General features: G+C 36.3%; 1 protein-coding gene across 12 annotated transcripts in view; it reads right to left on the bottom strand.

Annotated features, from left to right (window-relative positions):
• Positions 1-23,896, bottom strand: part of EPHA5 (EPH receptor A5) — a 405,634-nt gene that overhangs the window by 112,679 nt on the left and 269,059 nt on the right. For all 12 annotated transcript variants that reach the window (XM_086407625.1, XM_086407629.1, XM_086407626.1 and 9 more), the window contains 2 exons: positions 9,188-9,312; positions 293-452 (listed from right to left, as the gene is read on the bottom strand). In XM_086407625.1, the coding sequence (XP_086263751.1) occupies positions 293-452; positions 9,188-9,312 (285 nt within the window). The remainder of the gene's footprint in view (positions 1-292; positions 453-9,187; positions 9,313-23,896) is intronic.

Here is a 23,896-nt window from a genome sequence, read left to right as displayed (position 1 = left end):
GTATGGCAGCAATGGAAAGAGTCTTTAAAAGCAAGGTTTAAACAGTTCTTAAGCATCTCCTGATGTTTCATCTCCCTGTAGACCAAATGCAATGAGGAGTGGGGACCAATGTGTGTTAACCCGCTCACCTACCATAATAGCATGACAGATGCTTCCTACCTGAAGGGGTCATGCCTGGGAGACAGAGGAGAAGCGGGAGACTGACAGAATGCCCAGGGAGAGTATTGATCCACTGACTCTTTTCTGGTAACCATTAGAGAGACATGAGTTGACAGTAATTAAAATGACTTACACACTGGGATGGTTTCAAACTCAAATCTTCGACTGAAGACACCATAGCCTGCTGCCGTGCGTGCTCGAATTTGGAAGACATACACTGAAGCTGGTTTCAAGCCCTCTGCAGTTATAGATGTCTCTTTAGATTTGATAATTGTATAGCTGGTCTCTTGGTCCTTGGATCACATATATAGATAAAATAAAAAGAAGAGAACATATGAATTACTAATAATGGCAAAACTTAGAATCAGAAATGAGAAAAAGATTCAGAAACTAACAGATTTGATATTAATGCAAATATGATTTTAGAAAAAAAAAATCCCACATATCCTAGGAGTGCTAGTTATACAGAATGCTATTTTCTAGAACTCAAAGATGGTACATGTGTTTTCCACCCATCCACCACTTGCCCTGAGCAGAAATAGATATGTAAAATTTAAAAATACAATTTCTAAAAGATACACTATTTTGCAGACTCTATTTTAGTATTGCTAATTGTGTGCTTATTTTTCTCATAAATGACTTATTAGAGTGCATCTAACATGGTGCTTGTTTACAGAGAAAGGTGACAATGTCCAATGTACTGCCAGATAAGACATATATCTTTTATCTTTAGTGAATTTGATTTCTAATTATATTTAGGTGTTGGGAGAAGGAATGAGTACTTCACTGGAGAACTTTAATTTCAGTTCACTATGCTGAAATTGAATTTTAAAGAAAAAATGCAAATAAGCGAAGTTTTTTTTTTTCCTTTTAAAAAACTTTCTAGTTTTTCACTTTTATGCATTTGGGCCAGGTTACTAATGAACAGAGATGGAAGAGGAAAGGAAAAAAATCACTGGAAAGATAGTTCTAGAAAGTGAAACAAAGAGAAAGTATTCCTAATTTGACTAGTAACAAAATTCTAGACAAACCATCTATCAGTTCAGTCAGTTCAGTCGCTCAGTCGTGTCCAACTCTTTGCGACCCCATGAATCACAGCACACCAGGCCTCGCTCACCAACTCCTGGAGTTCACTTAAACTCACGTCCGTCGAGTCAGTGATGCCATCCAGCCATCTCATCCTCTGTCGTCCCCTTCTCCTCCTGCCCCCAATCCCTCTCAGCATCAGAGTCTTTTCCAATGAGTCAACTCTTCACATGAGGTGGCCAAAATACTGGTGTTTCATTCAGCTTTAGTATCATTCCTTCCAAAAAACACCTAGGACTGATCTCCTTTAGAATGGACTGGTTGGATCTCCTTGTACTCCAAGGGACTCTCAAGAGTCTTCTCCAACACCTTATCTCTGAAGTTTACTATGCTGAAGAAAAAATTTTAGATCTATAAAGATTTAAAACACAATTCCTGTTTTGAACTTCCTCTTCCTTTATATTTTTATGTGTGATTCTTGGCTAAACTTGTTTTTTCCTTAAGGGAATGTATTACATTTATGATTGATATTATAGGATGAATTAAAGATAGTTTATAGTTAGAACATTTTTATTCCTTTTTAAGAATTTATCTTTACTTACAATAACTGGTTAATGACTATAGATCATTGTTTTCTAAATATTTCAGTGAATTTTGTCTTTAGAAGCAGAAAAATGTATTTTTTAAAAATGACCTAAGGGGACCAACATGTAAAGGATTTATTTTTTCCAAATGAGAAAACAATCGAAAACATGAATATATATAAATATTTACTTCTAAAGTACTCTTGAGAAGAATATGCCAAACTCAATAGAGAGTTTGGGAATTCCCTACTCCAAACTTATAATTTGGATGATGACATGAATATGGTTATTATTTGATGTTGATAATGCTGCTGCTGCTGCTGCTGCTAAGTCGCTTCAGTCGTGTCCAACTCTGCGACCCCATAGACGGCAGCCCCTCAGGCTCCACCATCCCTGGGATTCTCCAGGCAAGAACACTGGAGTGGGTTGCCATTTCCTCCTCCAATGCATGAAAATGAAAAGTGAAAGTGAAGTCACTCAGTCATGTTCAACTCTTCGAGACCCCATGGACTGAAGCCTACCATGCTCCTCCATCCATGGGATTTTCCAGGCAAGAGTACTGGAGTGGGTTGCCATACGAACACACAAAACAAATGCAAACCACACTCATTGTCTCTTGAAGTTTACAGCATGCTATGCTGTATCTTTAATGTGGACACTGAAATCAGGTGTTAAAGTACAGCAAACCCATTTTTATTTTTATCCTCAATTTCCTTATCTGTAAAATTGGGGTAGAAACTGGTACTTGGATATCTTCAACAGAGATGTAAGGATGAAACAGATAATGCATGTGAAAACATGTAAGACAAGTTTTAATGTAATAATAATTTTTTTCCTAATTTAACACATCAAAGTCAACTTCTAACCAAGTTCTATGCTACCAAAAATAAAATATACAATGTATAAATATGTTTATCTTAAAGTAGTTCACCATTCTTCATTTAATACGTTCAAACATATAAAATTTTCTTAGCGTTAAGTATATCCACATTTCTTTACAGGTAAATATGGTTTAAATTCTAATCCAAATGAGTTTTTCTGATTTACTCTACATAAACAATTTATCTTTATTTTTTAATGAACACATTAATTTAAATGCCTAGTCTTTAAAGTGTCTAGGAAATTTTTTTTTACAATTTTGCTAAGAATTTAAAGTAGATAATTAAATTTTATAAACTTTACCTAGTAATGTTAGCCATTTTCTCTCACAAATATTTAAAATCTCCTCTTGTCTACTCTAGTACCTATTCTATGCACTAGAGGTAGAGAAGTAAAAATGTAGACAATTTCTTGATATGTTCTTTTAAAAAGGGGTAAATAGCTTCTATAAACTATTGTAGTTACTGATGTTCTGGGTATACTCAAGTTTGCAACTGAGTGGGCAAGACTTTCTCAGTAATATACCTTACAACTTGGCTGTGATTGAATCAGAAATTTTCAGTAAGAAATGATAAAATATATATTCACTATTATTTGTAATTTGTTTGAAGGGAATTTGAGTTGGTGAAAAAAAATCTAGACAAAACTAAAGATTCTCTAATATTTGATATAATTAGGATTTTTACATTAAGTATAAACATTTATATGTAAAACAAGACATTCTTTTTAATGAAAAAAGCATAGGAATATCAGGTTTAGAATTCTAGCCATTATTAACTACAGTATGTGTGTAAATGTGAATATGCAACACAACCTAAGTTTTTTTCTTCTTTAGAATAGGATGAAATTATTTATTAAGAGCTTTGTGAGGACACAGAGATAGAGATAATATACACAACACCTAGCACAATCTTCTGGGCATTACAGCTTTGACTTGCTCCTATAACATGATGGCAAATTCTTCTACTCAAAAGAAAAAAAAATAAAAATCTTATATGATTGTAACTTCTAGGTATTAAAAAAATAGAAATTGATAATTTCATCAAAAAAGAAAAAAAAAAAAAACAGGGAAACTGGAATGCTATTTCTTGAAATAAAGTATAATCTGCAATCACTTGAACACAATTATACAACATTCCATCTGATTATCTATTAACATTATGCATGTCTCAGTGTTTCCTCATCACAGATCTAACTGTACAATGTCTCTCTGAGTTAGCTGAGTAGGTTATCAAGGGGATTTAGTGAAGCTTATACTAAGGGATCAAAAGCCATAAATATACATTTAAAATCATTTAAGTATCTTCTAAAATTTGCTTCTGTTCCACGCCTTTAAATCATACTCAGAATTTCCACCATGTCACAAACTATGTACACATGTTCAACACCCGCGACCAAGTGTTGTCAAGTCCTTGGTTGGGGCAGTGGCTTTTGCTGTCTTTATGTCCCAGCTGAGCAAATGAGCTATGTTCCCCAGCTGCTTAGCAAACATTGTTCACAGGCAGCAAGGGGACAGCCTTCGCAGAAAGAGCCAGCTGGCAAACACTCTGCCAAAGGGCAGCTTCCCTTTGCCTTGTCTTTAATTAAGAGGTGGCAATGGGCCCATCACCATGCAGGAACAGAAAGGCCCAATGACCTCTATTAGAGCAGGGCAATCACAGACAGAAATGCCAGCTGGCAAGTGTGTGAGCCCTGGAAGGCTCTGCCACCTGTGTCTGGCCAAGAGCCATCCAATAAAATGGTGGTATCATTCTGAAGATTCAAAATAAGCCCTGGCAACCTATCAGGACCCCCACCTTAATACATGGTATCAAAGCTCATTATCCTTTTTTTTTTTTTTTGTCCTTTTGAAAGTGTTTAAAAAAAAAAAAAAACACAACTATTTGTGTATTTTATTGGTATGCTCAAAAATTTTACTTGGAAAAAGTCTGGGAATTAATATCTTCTCTGTAAAAACTGACCAAAAGATAATGATAACTTCCCCAAAATAATACATAAGAGTTTTTGCTGCTTTTAAAGCATGTAGGTAGGCAATTTTATTCATTTATTGAATATGTGAATATAAATCTTTTTTCCCAAAATCATTTTTTCTTACTTTGAGTTGTGCAGGTAATAGAATATATTAACACAGCATTAAATATAAAATATTAAGCATAAAGCCAAATCTTACTGAAACGAATATTACATAAAATGGACTATAACAAAAGTATTTCCACAACATGGATATGATTAATTGGAATAAATATTAACAGACAAGGCTCTGCCCTACCACCTGTTAGATAATTCTTTGTTTTAACAAAAGCAGCAGCTTAAATGAAACAAACAAACAAAAAAAGATAATCCTTTCTCTTAAAGCTCAACATTCAGAAAACTTCACGGCATCTGGTCCCATCACTTCATGGGAAATAGATGGCGAAACAGTGGAAACAGCATCAGACTTTATTTTTTTGGGCTCCAAAATCACTGCAGATGGTGATTGCAGCCATGAAATTAAAAGACACTTACTCCTTGGAAGGAAAGTTATGACCAACCTAGATAGCATATTCAAAAGCACAAAGCTATGGTTTTTCCAGTGGTCATGTATGGATGCGAGAGTTGAACTGTGAAGAAAGCTGAGTGCTGAAGAATTGATGCTTTTGAATTGTGGTGTTGGAGAAGACTCTTGAGAGTCCCTTGGACTGCAAGGAGATCCAACCAGTCCATTCTAAAGGAGATCAGTCCTGGGTGTTCTTTGGAAAGACTGATGCTAAAGCTGAAACTCCAATACTTTGGCCACCTCATACAAAGAGTTGACTCATTGGAAAAGACTCTGATGCTGGGATGGATTTGGGGCAGGAGGAGAAGGGGATGACAGGATGAGATGGCTGGATGGCATCACCGACTCGATGGACATGAATTTGGATGAACTCCAAGAGTTGGTGATGGACAGGGAGGCCTGGCGTGCTGAAATTCATGGGGTCGCAAAGAGTTGGACATGCCTGAGTGACTGAACTGAACTGAACTGAACTGAAGGAATATCATGTATATGAGACTCATGCATATGCTGAGAAGCAAGTGTTAAAACAATCAAAGGTCACCCATAATGGGAAAAAATAGGGATCATTTCCTTAAAGACAAAAAAAAAAAAATAAACAAAAAAACCCCCACTAAACTCATAGGTTCAGCTATGAATAGTTGTTTCAGGTAAAGAAAAACCAGGCAGGAAAACAAATAATAGTCAAATGTTTAATGTTCCTGCTGAAAAAATTTATTACATCTAAGATATGTATATTCAGGTATATGGACTATATGCAACCCCATGGACTATAACAATCCATGGAATTCTCCAAGCCAGAATACTGGAATGTGTAGCCATTCCCTCCCCTAGGGGATTTTCCCAACCCAGGGATCAAACCCAGGTCTCCTGCATTGTGGGCAGATTCTTTACCAACTGAGCTACCAGGGAAGCCCAAGAATATTGAAGTGGGTAGCCTATCCCTTCTCCAGAGGATCTTCCTGATCCAGGAATCAAACCAGGGTCTCCTGCATTGCAGGCAGATTCTTTACCAGCTGAGCTATCAGGGAAACCACTATTCAATTATATAGGTTTTTTTGGTGTATAGCTATTCTAAAGTGCCAGTATGAATCTCAACTTATTTTAAAGTGAAAGTGAAGTCGCTCAGTCGTGTCCAACTCTTTGCGACCCTGTGGACTGTAGCCCACCAGGCTCCTCTGTCCATGGGATTCTCCAGGTAAGAATACTGGAGCGGGTTGCCATTTTCTTCTCCAAACTTATTTTAAAAATCAACTTTAATTACAATAAAAATCTGGAAACTTAAAATGTTTACAAAAGAATTCATAAATTCATATATTTGCCTAGCTTTGAATTAGTATGCAGTAATAAAGTACAAAAATTTGAAAAAGGAAATGTAAAACTAAATTTAACAAATTATTTTTGAATACAGCATGTGTTTGTAGACTTCTAGCATCAGCAATTCAGTTTGAACCATGACTCCCAGAGAAACAGGAATCACTGAAGTATATGTATAGTAGTATTGTAACATTTTACCTGGAGAAGGCAATGGCAACCCACTCTAGTACTCTTGCCTGGAAAATCCCATGGATGGAGGAGCCTGGTGGGCTGCAGTCCATGGGGTCACTAAGAGTTGGACCTGACTGAGCGACTTCACTTTCACTTTTCACTTTCATGCATTGGAGAAGGAAATGGCAACCCACTCCAGTGTTCTTGCCTGGAGAATCCCAGGGACAGAGGAGCCTGGTGGGCTGCCGTCTATGGGGTCGCACAGAGTCGGACACAACTGAAGCGACTTAGCAACAGCAGCAGCAGCAACATTTTACTTGATTTACTCTATTTTTTTTTTTAGTAAACACTACACACCTTATTACAACATAGCTTTGTATCAAAGTATTTTCCTAGAACATTCTTGGTGAATAATGTTATTTGATAATATTTTTTTCTGAAATATTTTATCAATATCTTCATTTATGGTCCCTAATAATCCACTTAGTTGCATTTAATGCTATCAATAAGTCATTCTTAGACAATGATTTCAAAAATAATAATTGAGTTATTTATCTATTTATAAAATCAATATATGAACATTGTAGAGACATTCAAAACCTAGAAAAAAGATGTAGATAGCCCCACTTACCCCATATAAACTATGTTTCATTCTCTGTTGTATCTTTACACAGAAAAAAAGGTAATCCAAAAAAATGAATCCGTGATGAAAGAAGCAAAAAATGCTATGAATTACTTCAATGTGTTTCAATACATTTACTTATAATGTTTATCTATCACATATGTGGAATTCCAATTTTAAGTAACTTTCATTAATAGGAGATCAGTATTTCTCGTGATACTTTTGCATTAGTACAAGGAAAACGCTTATTCTCCTTCTTAATTCTAGCGTCCTAGCTTGGACAATTTCTTAGGTATTGCAAAATGAGTCTTTAAACTTCCACCCTCTTCACTCTTCCCTAAGAGAGGAGCGATGTCTCTGGGAATTTATGAGAAGCAGTTGGATAAGTGTGGCTTCCCTTCCCTTTGGGGATCTGCTTCTCAGCTTTATGTCAGCAATCTTTTCTACTCCTACTTCCATAGGACATATACTTATGGGCCAGGGTCTCCAACCCACCTCTTAGAGTCTGGTTTGAATACTCATCTATTTTTATCCTTGTTCTATTAGAACTCAAGCTGTTCTAAATAGTGCATGTCATTCAGATCTAGTCTGTACAAAAATCACAATACAGTACGTCTCCTACATACAAATAAGTTCCATTTTGACAGCCCGTTTGTAAGTCCTATTTGTTTTTAAGTCAAATAAATTTAGCCTAGGGCTTCCCCAGTGGCTCACACGGTAAAGAATCTGCTGCAATGCAGGAGACCTGGGTTTGATCCCTGAGTAGGGAAGATCCCATGGAGAGGGAAATAGCAACCCACTCCAGTATTCTTGCTTAGAGAATTCCAATGATAGAGGAGCCTGGCAGGCTACAGTCCGTGGGGTTGCAAAGTCAGACGTGACTGAGAGACTAACGCACAAATTTAGCTTAGGTACCCAACTAACACAAATCAACTACATGGTATTATACCATAATGAGTTTATAATACCTTTCATACAAATAATACATGAAAAAAAAACACAAAAATAAAACATTTTTGATCTTACAGTAGTATACTTTGAAAAGTACAGTAGTACAGTATAACAGCTGGCATACAAGGGCACATTCACATCTTTGAATGATTGCAATTTAAAGGTTCATATGTAGGGAACTCACTGTAAGATGGGAGTGGAGGTTAGAAAATCTAATCTAACATAATATATCTAAGACAAATACACTATCTCAGCTTTAGAAACTTAAGTGCATCTTTAGTTTCTACCTGTTTATTCCTTTATCAATAGTTTACTTGGTCGTGGATTCACAAAAGAGAAAGAGGAATGATTATTGCCTTTAGATTTCAACAACTATTATGGCAAAAGAACAACTCAGGGAAGAGGAAGGAAATCAAGAAACTATAGGGAATGTGAAGCATACACTTCCAATTTTATGCCCTCAAACTTTAAAATAAATTTTATGTGACAGTGTTAGACTTTTGTCATAGGTTTTCTAAAATTATAAGGTATATATACACACTACTTGCTGATACTTCCAAATAAAATAGGTATTATGCAGAGTTACTGGCCACGAGAATGTGTTTTTCCCTATAGTACACTGCAGTCACTACTGAAGGTTAACAGCTTCATCATTTGGGACACTTTGAAAACGTTCTGTGACTTTATCTTTCAATGCTGTGAAGCCTAGTGAAGCTGATGCTAGATTACATTGCAGTATTCCGGCAGCGTGAACTATTTGGCAGCAACAGAACACACAGAAAGCACTCCCTATACACGTCTGGTCTTCATAATCATGACTGCAAATCAACTGTCACGGATTTACACCTAAAATTGTAAAATGCTTCTCTACAAATTGGATAGCTGCAGTTGCTAAAATTAAAATGAAAAAGGAAGAAAGGATATTTTTTATTCCGTTAGTCCTACCTTTTCAAAATATTTGATTTCATACTCCAGGATGATTCCATTGGGACGATCTGGCTCTTGCCAAGACAAGGAGATGCTGTTCTTAGCAATCTTCCCCTTTTTCACATTGGTGACTGGAGAGGGGGCTGAAAAATGGAGAGTAGCATGATTAACAGAGCCTTAAAATTACACCTGTCTTTCATGTATATTGGCACACTTGAATGTAATATAATAAATATACCAAGCACTTAACTTTGCATTTTACCTGGAAACAGTTATTGTTTATATACAAGGTTTTATAGATTTAGAAGTGTTTTTAAAATATAAATCAACTGAGAGAGAAATTTCTATAATAAAATTATAGTCACACAGAATCTTAAGTCCAAATTTTCTCTATAAAGTTTAGATACATAAAATATCTTCTTTTTATAGAATAAAGATGTTCTTAATGATCTTATGTCTATTCTAAGATTCATGGACTCAACATATTCCATAACACTAACACATACATGGTTATCCCTATTACCAAATTTTTATAACATTAAGACTTTTATAATTTCTTATTTTTGAAATCATATGAGTCCTATAGTCATTGAAATTTCATATATTAAATATAGTGGAGGTCTTTCTTAAAACTATGGTTATATATGTGTAGTATATATAAAACAATAGCAAATAAAAGAAGCATTCCCTTCATATCCATTTTCCCCAAATATTTCATTAGAAATCACAATTGCTTATGATGTTCATCGTTATTTGTCAGTGTGTATTAAATGACTCTTTATCTGAAAAAAAATAGAAAAAAAAATGCTACTTTCTGAGTATTTTGAACTCCCACACATTTGAATATTTGACTTGGCATCCATTTTTTATCAATCTGATGAGATTTGTATAGACTCTGGGTTTAACACCATAAAGAAGTGCTGACATAATTTTCTTGATGTAGATAACCGTTATTTTTGTAGCTTTCAGATTTATAGAAGACAAAGCAAAAGATTATCATGGGCACGCAGGTTCTTTACCACTAGTGCCACCTGGGAGGCCTGTATATATATCTATATGCACACACACATCATGAGTGTATGTAAGTGCAGAGACAGATAAAGAATACATAATATACACATTTTATGTATTTATAATGTATATGTAATAAGATGGAAAAGATGTCAGCTAAAGTGAGTAGTGTATAACCACTATGTGATAGCCCTGTGGTAGTGTATAGCCTTATGTGAACAATATTATATATCTACTGAGATTAAAATTTATATATATATAGATAGATAGATAGATAGATATACGTTGGGCTTCCCTTGTGTCTCAGATGGTAAAGAATCTGCATGCAATGCAGGAGGACTCAGGTTTGATTCCTGGGTTGGGACGATCCCCTGGAGAAGGAAATGGCAACCCACTCCAGTATTCTTGCCCGGAGAATTCCATGGACAGAGGAGCCTGGTGGGCTACATACAGTCTATGGGGTCACAAAGAGTCAAACACGACTGAGCAGCTAACAAAAAGAAATAACAATATACATGTTATATTGTTGTTGTTGTTTTAATCTCTAAGTTGTGTCCAATTCTTTGTGACCCCATGGACTACAGTCCATGAGGCCCCTCTGACCATGGGATTTCCCAAACAAGAATACTGCAGTGGGTCGCCATTTCCTTCTCAAAGGGATCTTCTCCACTCAGGCAGCAGACTCTGGTCTCCTCTGTCTCCTGCAATGGCAGACAGATTATTCACTGCTGAGCTACCAGGGAAGCCCTATATGTTATATACATATACATATGGATGCATAGAATTTCTATTTTAATTTCCAGCAGTATTCAGTCAAAATAATGGACTGTAATTTGTCATGTTTAATTATCTTTTCCACTCCTCGGAAAATGTAATCAAATCAGAGGCATCATTTTGAGCAACAGACAGCAAGAACAAAGTTTAGAACTATTTTGCGGGGCTCCATGCTAGTGTAAAAAGGGGATGGGAAGAGATCATCATTTAAAAACAGAAGTGAGATCACATCATTCCTCTGCACCTCTGTGTCTCACTGCAGAGTAAAACCCAAATGTGGAAATACACATAAGCATCAGTACCGCCTGGCTCTCTGCATTTTCTTTGACCTCACCACCTCTTGCTACTTCTTCAGTAGCTCCGACCCAGGCTGGTTGCCCCAGGCACTTCTGACACACTCCTACATAGTGTTAGCTGCTCGGTTGTGTCCAACCCTATGGACTGTAGCCCAACAAGCTCCTCTTTCCATGGAATTCTCCAGGCAAGAATACTGGAGTGGGTTGCAATTTCCTTCTCTAGGCTGGCTGCCCCAGGCACTTCTGACACACTCCTGCCTAAGGATTTTCCATCTGCATCCTTACTCAGAGGTGCTTCTCACTCTGACTCCAGAGCTCGCTCCCTCTTCTGGATTTCTCACTGAGACCTTTCCTGTTTGCTCTCTCCCTTAGCCCCCCTTATCTTGCCACATTCTCTGATCTTCACAATTTTTCTTCTATTACTTGCACTTCTACCATCTGATATTCACATCTTATTTCTATATGAATTCTTCCTTATTCCTACTTGTTTTTTTCAGTCCTCTCAAGTAGAGTATAATTTTTATGAGGGCAGAGATATTGTTATTCTCATTCGTTGCTGAATCCTAGCTCTAGAACAGCACCTGGACAGAGGACGGTCCAATAAATATGTATGGAGTAAATGAGTGGTGGTAAAAAATCAAATACAGAGGAACCTTTTATTTTTTATTATGTATTATATCAGCAAACTTATCTATTAAAAGTGACATGTCTTTCAATAAAATTAAAATAGAAAAAACTATCTGTAAGAGCAAAGTCTGGTAACCGTCTAGTGTCTTATAAACCCATAGGTTATATTGACTTTGATCCTATAATATGTAATTTTATTCTTTTAATCATAGGGCTTTGTGGTGTTCAGAGAATGTATAGTTTCAGCTTTATCTTCTATTCTTTTTTTAAAAAAAATATTTTTAATTGAAGCTAATTGTTTTACAGAATTTTGTTGTTTTTCTGTCAAACATTAATAAGAATTGGTCTTAGGTTTATATATGTCCCCTCCCTCTGTCCAGCTCCACAAATTTTCTGGACTCTGGTGGCTTGGACAGTAAAGAATCTTGTCTCCAGCACAGGAGATCTGAGTTGGGAAGATCCCCCTGGAGAAGGAAATGGCTACCCTGGATGACTCCATGGACAGAAGATCTGGTGGGCTATAGTCCAGGGGTTCACAAAGAGTCAGAGACAACTAAGCAACTTTCATTTTGGGCATTCCCTGCTGGCTCAGATGGTAAAGAATCTGCCCAAAATGCAGGAGACCTGAGTTTGATCCTGGGTCTGGAAGATCCCCTGGAGAAGGAAATGACAACCCACTCCAGTATCTTGCCTGGACTTTTCAAGTGGCACGAGTGGTAAAGAATCCTCTTGCCAATGCAGAAGATGCAAAAGACACGGGTTCAATCCCTGGGTTGGGAAGATCAACTAGAGTAGGAAATGGCAATCCACTTCTAGTATTGTTGCCTGGAAAATTCCATGGACAGAGGAGCCTGGTGGGCTACAGTCTATGGGGTCAGAAAGAATCAGATAGGACTGAGCTACTGAGCACATATACACACTACAGAACACAAAGTGTGTGTACAAATCCAAAATTGTTTAAAAGTAGTTTTGAAATTGAAGTTTATTTCAGTTCAGTTCAGTTGCTCAGTTGTGTCCGATTCTTTGCAACCCCAAGAATCGCAGCATGCCAGGCCTCCCTGTCCATCACCAACTCCCGGAGTTCACTCAAACTCATGTCCACCGAGTCGGTGATGCCATCCAGCCATCTCATCCTCTGTCGTCCCCTTCTCCTCCTGCCCCCAATCCCTCCCAGCATCAGAGTCTTTTCCAATGAGTCAACTCTTCGCATGAGGTGGCCAAAGTACTGGAGTTTCAGCTTTAGCATCATTCCTTCCAAACAAATCCCAGGGCTGATCTCTTTTAGAATGGACTGGTTGGATCTCCTTGCAGTCCAAGGGACTCTCAAGAGTCTTCTCCAACACCACAGTTCAAAAGCATCAATTCTTCGGCGCTCAGCTTTCTTCACAGTCCAACTCTCACATCCATACATGACCACTGGAAAAACCATAGCCTTGACTAGATGGACCTTTGTTGGCAAACTTTCATGTAAATCCTTTACTTGACTGGTGGGTCTCACAGTCACATTCTGGAATAAGTTCAAAGTCCCTATTGATTCCCTCATGAGGGAAAAGTCATGCCATCTTCAGTACTGTGGACAAATCATCCAGAATACAGGGAAAGAAGGAAGAGCAAACTATAGGCCCCCTAGTTCATCATAGTGTTTGCAGCAAAGCAGCAAATTTACTGACATAGAAACAGGAAGAGAGAATTCAGGAAGATAACAGAATTTTTTTTAATACACTTTGTTCGATAGTGTGTATCTTTATGAGTCACATAAACTATACTCACTGTCCCATTACCACTATATATGTGTTGCATTATACTTTAATAAAGATCTAAAGACTGTCTTTGAAGTTCTTCACTCATTTCACCACATTGCAGACATTCTTATTTCGATTGATGTAGTTTTTATAGATAGGTTTTAGTTTTCACTTAATTAACTGATGGTGTTGCCAACTTTCTATTCAAAACTGCATTTAACATGTATGCTCCTTGAAGGCAGGGATCAATTTGATATAGTTCACTGCTATATTGCCAGCACCAGAAAATTAATTGGCATATAGATATTTCAGAAATATTTGTTGAATGGATACATGCATGAATGAATGAGAAATACATAAATCATCAAGTATCATTCAAAACCAAGTTTATCTCATCTTACATGCATATACTAGGACCCTATTATTTGGGAAATTGAATTTTATTTAAAATAATCCATTCTTCAATAAAATAAATAACCATTTCAAAGTGAAGCTATCAAATAAATATCAACATAGACATAATCATCCCGAAATGAAATTCTTTGTTATTTATTTACATCCATCGAAATTAAGCATAAACCATATGGCTTTCAAAGACTGTTTGATTTAATAAACATTGTTTTCCATATTTGGTTGTCTCAGAGGCTAAGGAGTGCCCTTTAAGTCATGGTTCAGAATGGAAGAAGAGGAGACCACTTCTCAGCTCAGAGTCATTCAAGAATAACTTGCTCGGTGAAGAGATGACCTCTTCCTCATTTGGGTAAAGCTGATCAAAGTGGGGACACTGACAGCTCCTGGGGCATAATGATGACGTGCAAATTGTAAATGGCAGCACTCTCACCTTATTGTGAAGTATTTTAGAGATAATATGTATATTAAAATAACTGTAACAAGATTTGTCAGCATCAGGACATGTTTAATTTATTTCATTTATCTCCCTTACCTGTTGTTCATTCTTTATCCACTCGACCTTTTATTAAGTAAGCCTGGAACAAACTGGGAATGATGGCACAGAGCATTACTGCCTGGAAACCTTCCTGCTGCTGCTGCTGCTGCTAAGTTGCTTCAGTCGTGTCCGACTCTGTGCGACCCCACAGACGGCCTCCTACCGGGCCCCTCTGTCCCTGGGATTCTCCAGGCAAGAACACTGGAGTGGGTTGCCATTTCCTTCTCCAATGCAAGAAACTGAAAAGTGAAAGTGAAGTCGCTCAGTCGTGTCCGACTCTTAGCAACCCCACAGACTGCAGCCTACCAGCTCCGCCGTCCATGGGATTTTCCAGGCAAGAGTACTGGAGTGGGGTGCCATTGCTGGATGATGTTAAATCATAAATATTACCATACTAGGGCTTCCCTGGTGTCTCAGACAGTAAACAATCTGCCTGTAATGCAGGAGACCTGGGTTCGATACCTGGGTTGGGAAGATCCCCTGGAGGAGGCGATGGCAACCCTCTTGTATTCTTGCCTGGAGAATGCCCATGGAGAGAGGAGCTTGGCAGGCTACAGTCCATGGGGTCGCAAAGAGTCATTCACGACTGAGTGACTAAGCACAGCACAGCACAGTGTAAGAAGAACAAAAATACCAGAGAAATAAAGTTGACTAGAACAAAATAATTTGCATAGCTTCTAAGTTTCACCTTATGGATATGTGGAAACATTCCAAATTGCTTCTTAGTATTCTAGCTTACATATTGGAAGTGAACTTTGAATATCAGTATAATAAGCAAGATGTTTATCCTTTAGACAGTAACATTTCCCTAATTCACCTAATTGAATTTAAAAATCTTAAATCAAGAATGATTTTATATTTATAGAAAAATTATTAAGGTAGTATAGAGAGATTCCATGTATCCCACACCTAATGTCTTCTATTTTCATTTTAGGATGTTTTAGAAACATCCTAAAAAACAGTGGATGTATGCATATGTATAACTGATTCACTCTGCTGTATAACAGAAACACTACATTGTAAATTAGCCATAACCCATAAACATTTTTAAAAAAGAAACAACTTACAACAGTATAGTAGATCTACCACAATTGATTAACCAATATTGATACATTATTATTAAAGTTCATATTTTATTCCAATTTCCTTAGATATACTTATTTTTCTTTTTCTTTCCCAGGATCCCACTCAGCACACCATATTACATTTAGTCATCACGTTTCCTCAGGCTCCTCTGGGCTATAATAGTTTCTCAAACTGCTTGATCTGATGACTTCGACATTGCTGAGGCACATCGGTCAGGTATTTTGTGAAGTATCTCTCAGCTGGGATTAACATGATGTTTTTCTCATGATTAGATCTGAGATATAAGTTATTTTTGGAGGAAGGTACAGAGGTAAAGTGCTTTTTCCACATCGTGTCAAGGGTACAGGCATAACTCATCTATATTAGGTTAACTTTGATCACCTGACAGAGGTAGCATTAGATTTCTTCACAGTAAAGTTATTCTTTTCCCAGTTTTCCATACACGTGGAAGAAAGTGACTATGTGCAGCCCACAGTTAAGGAAGGTGGATCAATGGTTTGTCTCCTTGAGGGTGGAGTACCTGCCCAAATTATTATCTATTCAACCCTATGTGTTTGCTTCATCATTTTTATATTCTTGTGGAGTACAGACACATGGGTTTTTTTTTATACTTTACTTATAATCTAATACTTTATTTTTTATTCAAATTGTTAAAGTTTTGGTCACTGATTACTCTTTCAGTTAGCAGATTCTATGTCTTTTTGACATACCTCTATCATTATGGGTTTTCTGTCTGTATTCTTCATCACTTTCTTACCTCTTGGCACTGCAAGACCAGATGCTTCAGGCTCATCTTATTTCATTTACTGTCCTCAATCCTAGAATAAATCATTTCTCCTAGGAACACTGGTTTCCTACATTGGAGAATTCTACTGGACACCAAGGTCTGGATTATAAGTGTGCTCCTTGCTACTGGGGTTTTGTTTCTTGGCCCTCTCAGATGACAAAGCCAGGAAAGAAATGCATGTATGTTAACCTGTGTATATCTATGAACATTTCTAAATGTAGCTATTGTTATTTGTGTATATACATATATATAAAAAGATATATGTGTATATATATATATAGAGAGAGAGAGAGAGAGAGCGCTAAACATGAATATACAGTGATGCCACTAACTAATCAGCTATCACATAGGTTATTCTAGCCTCTTTAACTTATCTGTAATCTCCAACTTCAACAGTGGCTCCCACCATCCACCACCAATTTACTTTATTTTCAGTATGTATTTCTAATGATTAAAGAATTGCCAATCTGTGTGTTTGACTTACTGATACTTACATAAATGTAGAAATCTTTAACATCTCAGTGGCACAAGTAATGATAAAACAAAAGTCTGCTATCTGTTATGCAAAAGAGCATGTCATCCTAACTTTTCAAATACAGAACCTAGTTTAGTGTTCTCAGAGAGGAAAGGGTGCCATGGTATAGACAGCTTTGAAATCAAGCAGAATTGGCTTCAAATTCCTTGGCAATCAGCCATTTCATAGCTGAGTGACCTTGTTTAAGTAACCTAACAACTATGAATGTTTATTCTATCTTTAAAATTGGAACACTGATACAGACTTTTTACCAGGCTGCAATCTGATTCTGTATAACGGTATCAGGTACAGTGTGTGTATGCCTGCTAAGTGGATTCAGTCCTATTCGACTCTGTGGGACCCTGTGGACTGTAGCCCACCAAGCTCCTCTGCCCTTGGGATTATCCAGGCAAGAATACTGGAGTGGGCTGCCATGTCCTCCTCCAGGGGATTTTCCCAACCCAAGGCTCCTGGGTATCTCCTGCATCTCCTGCTGAGCCACCTGGAAAGTCCCAAGTATTGGTTACTTGTATTCCTTTTTTTTTAAATAATACATCTCTATGCATTTGACCTATTCACATAAAATTTTATCTTAAAGCATTGAGAAAGATAAATAAGATAATATGGATATGTACTGGAAAAACCCCTGATGCTGGGAAAGATTTAAGTCATGAGGAGAAGGGGATGACAGAGGACGAGATGGTTGGATGGCATCTCCGACTCAATGGACACGAGTTTGAGCAAGCTCCGGGAGTTGGTGATGGACAGGGAAGCCTGGCATGCTGCAGTCCATAGGATTACAGAGAGTCGGACACGACTGAGTGACTGAACTGAACTGATGGATATATTTTCAGTCTGTGACAGTCCACAAAAATGTTAAAAGTTCTTCAGATGGAGCTTCTTTTACTTGCCTCCAAAAGTCCCTCCACACAAGTCATGTGTTCACTTACACACAAGCTTTAAAAAACATGCATCTTACAATTAATTCCATTGGCAAATTCTGGCCAATGGATATCAAAGTTAATATCTGCTGGCTGAAACCTACCACTCCTCTCTTCCACACACAGTTCATCATATTTAGGTGATTCTTTTTATCCAGATGAGTCTGGGAAAGATTTTCTTAAAAACAAAGATTATTAGTCTTCACTCCAAGAAATTCTGACTCAGGAGATAAGACTGGGGCCAAGGATTCTCTGTTTTCAATGAACAATTTAACTGAACCATTTTTTCAGTAATTTTGGGACGTATTAAAGGAAACCATACTGGAATCAGTTCTTGTAACAAAATTATATAAACTTGGAAACCTTAGGCTAGAAGCTGGATCAGTGCTGTTTTGTGAACTGTTGCCTTCTTAAACCTTTGCTCACTCTTATTACCTTGCTATCTTGATGTCTTATACAATATTTGCCTTTTTTCATTTGTGTACTGTTTCTTAATAGGTTGGGAAAATATAAAAAGAAACAGTCTATTAATACTTTGTAAATTGATGTGTTTGTACATTCATATGTAATCTGTTTTGGTCCAACCAGACTATAATCTCTATAAAATCTGAAAATTCTTGTGCTCTTTTTCAGTATTGTCTGCTAGTTTTTCGAACAATTTCTGGATGATGCTATGAACATGCAAATATTGATAAATAAAGAGGTGAATAAACAATTACTCATTATATTACAATAGATTTGTTTGCATTTTTTAGAGTTTTACACAAATGACATTAACAATATATTTTTTTTTTTTTGGTTGGATTAATAAGAGACATGAGTAAATGTGTTGGGAGAAAAGGATATAAGCACTGTCTTATTCGCGCTAACGTTTCCCAAGTATGTGATATGCAAAATCTTATCAAATTGTACACTTTATGTGGTTTATTATATATCAGTTATACACCAATAAGGGCTTCCTAGGTGGCACTAGTGGTAAAGAACCCACCTGCCAATGCAGGAGACTAAGAGATATGGCTCCATCCCTTAGGTTGGGATGATTCCCTGGAAGAGGGCATGGCAACCCACTCTAGTATTCTTGCCTGGAGTATCCCATGGACAGAGGAACCTGGCATATTATGTTACATAGGATTTCTTTAGTCTCAAAGAGTCAAACATGACTGAAGCCACTTAGCACACATGCAACAAACACATTAAAGAATATGTACATGTGTGTGTTTGAAATGAAAGGTATATGTGCCCAATGACCCTCTAAAACATCTATCAAAATGTGAATTAGTAAGAAAAGGGTAATAAACCATTCCAAAAGTAATAATTTTGGGGAATATTTCAATCTATATTATAGATAAAAATCTATTTTCATAATCTATTTTTACATAATTCATATTTAGTGGCTTTGATAAATACTCTATATGGATAATTACTTCCTTGCTGTTTATACAGACTGAAATAAATATAAAAATTAATTACTACAATCCTAGTTACACACTTGATATTTTTTTTTTTGTATTGCATTGACAGTATGAAATTGTCAAAATGGAAAAGTGGGCAGATATTTTAAAAGTACATACATGGCCATTGAGTATTATATCACATATTTCATATTCTATGTATTATATAAATTATATTAATGTATATGTATACATTTATTCTGTACTTCATATATATTTAGTGCTATATTTACTTGTCATCTGATACCACCAGACCAAGAGAAATAACTAGTGTATTCTCACCACACCTGGTATACATGGTCTCTTCCAAAGAAAAGGTTGAGGTTTCTTGCTCAAAATAAAATTTCAATCCGCTCATTCAAACAAAACCTACAATCACTCCATCTTAAAAGCCTGCATATATATTTTGATATATGATCTCAGTGAATTTTAGAAAGGACCATTCCAAAAAAACCTAGCTTTAAATGTCAGGAGTTCTAGGGAAACAATACCCTTTTTAATAAAAAGTACCTATGACGTGAAATGTCCCATTAGGTATAGTTTGCTCTTTTTAAAAGACTTGAAAATTATAAGATACTGAAAATTAATTGTTTTCAGTGGGAAATAAAAGCAACTTAATTGCAAAGAAGTAATTTTGATGTGATCTGACTTAATAGTATTAACCATATGCTTCAAATACCGTTCTGAAGTCATATGCTCAATGATGCTAATTAGAAAAGAAAATGGCAACAATAAAAATAAAGAACTATATCACTGGCATTTATAGTCAACATTTTTCTGAAACAATCATGCAGATTACAAAACAAATATTAAATGTAACAATGTGTAAAATGACACATGCCTCTTTATGAATTAATCCCACACCAAATAAACTCTTATAGAATCTGTTTTCCATTTATTACTTCTTATTACCTTATAATATAATTTTTAGTACACAAAATGGTATTATTATCAATGGCTATTTAATCTTAACCACAGTATCCACTTAATGAGAAACAGAATTTAAATAATTTTTACAGTATCCTTTCAAAATAAAGTGGGGTTATATATAGCAAGTGACATGGCACAGCTGGAAAACTTTAATCAACACCATATTCTTAATATACATTATATCCAAGGGAATATAGTCCCATGTATAATTTTCAATATCATTTATCAATATTACACCTCAAGTATAGGATATGGCCATTAGTTTTATAAGTAGATAAAAAGTTATTAGGTCAATAAAAAAGTCTCATAATTCATGTCTTTTTTATAAGAGGAAAATTAATTTCTTATAAATCCACATTATGTAAAGTCTTGTTAACCACAGAATAAGACACAGATAGATATAAAATGATTAAGTGGTAACTTTAATTCAATTCCTAATTACTTCAAGGTTTTTATAATATAAACAAATCGTATCTAGCACTTTGAAAAGTAATATAAACACATCATAAATATAAAAAAACTATTTTTTTCTTTCTACTTCCTATTGGTCTCAATTGTATTTATTAATAGTCATATAAAAATAGGGATTATTTATTTCAACAAAGATCATGATAGTAAGCTATTTACCTATTGACTATTTAAAGAACCAGATTAGATTTGTTATAACATTAAAGTTCAAGGCCATCACATCTTCTTTCTTAAATATATTCTCTCTTGGGCCATTTGACAAGATTCTTTTATTAATAAAATCTGAAGTTGTGCCTGTAGAAATAAGATATTAAACTTTATGGCTACAAAATAACCAGAGAGACTTGAGTAGTGCTTATCAGCTGGCCTCATATACATCACAATTACAGTATCTTTTAATAGCATAATTGCTAGCAGCAACATGACAGGCATTGAGTAAATATAAGATTAATGATTAAAGCTACTCAGCCTTTTAAAGTCCAGACAAAATCCAAATCAAGATATTCTGTTCCAAGTTAGTAACATTATCAGATACTCAATTCTTCAGCTCTTACCATGGGACAAATTTTAGTGACTCCAATCACATATTCTCCAAGTGGTGAGAAATCTCAGCTAATACTGAAGCTGCATGTGAGGTCATTTTTTTTTTTTTTTTTGAGTGACCATACGGAGAAATTTTTAAACCCACCTCTTCCTGTTCTCTTTTCCTAATTACTGAAAAACTAATATGTCAGAGACTAGTGACGTGGCTGTTGCATTCAACAGCCCCACATGTTAGGTGAGTGATCATAAAACTGAAAATAGTTACAACAGACATAGAAAGTTAGACCATTCCTCTGAGAATCTACTTATCTGCCTCCAAACTATATAACTATACAATCTCAGAAAGGACAGAATGATCTCTGTTTATTTCCAAAGCAAACCATTCAATGTCACAGTAATCCAAGTCTATGCCCCAACCAGTAATGTTGAAGAAGCTGAAGTTGAACAGTTCTACAAAGACCTACAAGACCTTCTAGAACTAACACCTGAAATAGATTTCCTTTTCATTACAGGGGACTAGAATGCAAAAGTAGGAAGTCAAGAAATACATGGAGTAACAGGCAAATCTGGACTTGGAGTACAGAATGAAGCAGGGTGAAGGCTAATAGAGTTTTGCCAAGAGAACACACTGGCCATAGCAAACACCCTCTTCCAACAACACAAGAGAAGACTCTATACATGGACATCACCTGGTTAATACCGAAATCAGATTGATTATATTCTTTGCAGCCAAAGATGGAGAAGCTCTATACAGTCAGGAAAAACAAGACCATGAGCTGACTGTGCCAAATTAAGACCTAAACTGAAGAAAATAGGGAAAACCACTAGACCATTCAGGTATGACCTAAATAAAATTCCTTATGATTGTACAGTAGAAGTGAGAAATAAATTTAAGGGATTAGATCTGATAGACAAAGTGCCTGAAGAACTACAGTTGGAGGTTTGTGACATTCTACAGGAGGCAGTGATCAAGACCATCCCCAAGAAAAAGAAATGCAAAAAAGCAAAATGGTTGTCTGAGGAGGGCTTACAAATATCTGTGAAGAGAAGCAAAAGGAATGATTTCTACTTTTTTTTTAATTTACCAAGGCTAGATTTATGGCCCAGGATTTGATCTATCCTGGAGAAGGTTCCATGTGCGCTTGAGAAAAAAGTGAAATTCATTGTTTTGGGATGAAATGTCCTATAGATATCAATTAGGTCTAACTGGTCTATTGTATCATTTAAAGTTTGTGTTTCCTTGTTAATTTTCGGTTTAGTTGATCTATCCATAGGTGTGAGTGGGGTATTAATGTCTCCCACCATTATTGTGTTATTGTTAATTTCTCCTTTCATACTTGTTAGCATTTGTCTTACATATTGTGGTGCTCCCATGTTGGGTGCATATATATTTATAATTGTTATATCTTCTTCTTGGATTGATCCTTTGATCATTATGTAGTGACCATCTTTGTCTCTTTTCACAGCCTTTGTTTTAAAGTCTATTTTATCTGATATGAGTATTGCTACTCCTGCTTTCTTTTGGTCCCTATTTGCATGGAAAATCTTTTTCCAGCCCTTCACTTTCAGTCTGTATGTGTCCCCTGTTTTGGGGTGGGTCTCTTGTAGACAACATATGTAGGGGTCTTGTTTTATACAGAGTGAAGTAAGCCAGAAAGAAAAACACCAATACAGTATACTAACGCATATATATGGAATTTAGAAAGATGGCAACAATAACCCTGTGTACGAGACAGCAAAAGAGACACTGATGTATAGAACAGTCTTATAGACTCTGTTGGAGAGGGAGAGCGTGGGAAGATTTGGGAGAATGGCATTGAAACATGTATAATATCATATATGAAACGAGTTGCCAGTCCAGGTTCGATGCATGATACTGGATGCTTGGGACTGGTGCACTGGGATGACCCAGAGGGATGGTATGGGGAGGGAGGAGGGAGGAGGGTTCAGGATGGGGAACACATGTATACCTGTGGCGGATTCATTTCGATATTTGGCAAAACTAATACAATATTGTAAAGTTTAAAAGTAAAATAAAATTTAAAAAAAAGAATGAGAAGCAAAAGGCAAAGGAGAAAAGGAAAGATATACCCATTTGAATGCAGAGTTCCAAAGAATAGCAAGGAGAGATAAGAAAGCCTTCCTGAAAAATAAAATAAAATAAGTTAAACAACCCGTCCTCAGTGATCAATGCAAAGAAATAGAGGAAAACAACAGAATGGGAAAGACTAGAGATCTCTTCAAGAAAATTAGAGACACCAAGGGAACATTTCATGCAAAGATGGGCACAATAAAGGACAGAAATGGTATGGACCTAACAGAAGCAGAAGATATTAAGAAGAGGTGGCAAGAATACACAGAAGAAGTATACAAAAAAGATTTTCATGACCCAGACAACCATGATAGTGTGATCACTCACCTAGAGCCAGACATTCTGGAATGTGAAGTCAAGTGGGCCTTAGAAAGCATCACTATGAACAAAGCTAGTGGAGGTGATGGAATTCCAGTTGAGCTATTCCAAATCCTAAAAGATGATGCTGTGAAAGTACTGCACTCAACATGCCAGTAAATTTGGAAAACTCAGCAGTGGCCACAGGACTGGAAAAGGTCA

Source organism: Bos grunniens, chromosome 6 (genome assembly GCF_055505025.1).
Source record: "Bos grunniens cultivar Pamir isolate PY7600 chromosome 6, Bosgru_T2T1.0, whole genome shotgun sequence".
NCBI classification, from domain to species: domain Eukaryota; kingdom Metazoa; phylum Chordata; class Mammalia; order Artiodactyla; family Bovidae; genus Bos; species Bos grunniens.
This window is presented reverse-complemented; position numbering and strand designations above follow the sequence as displayed.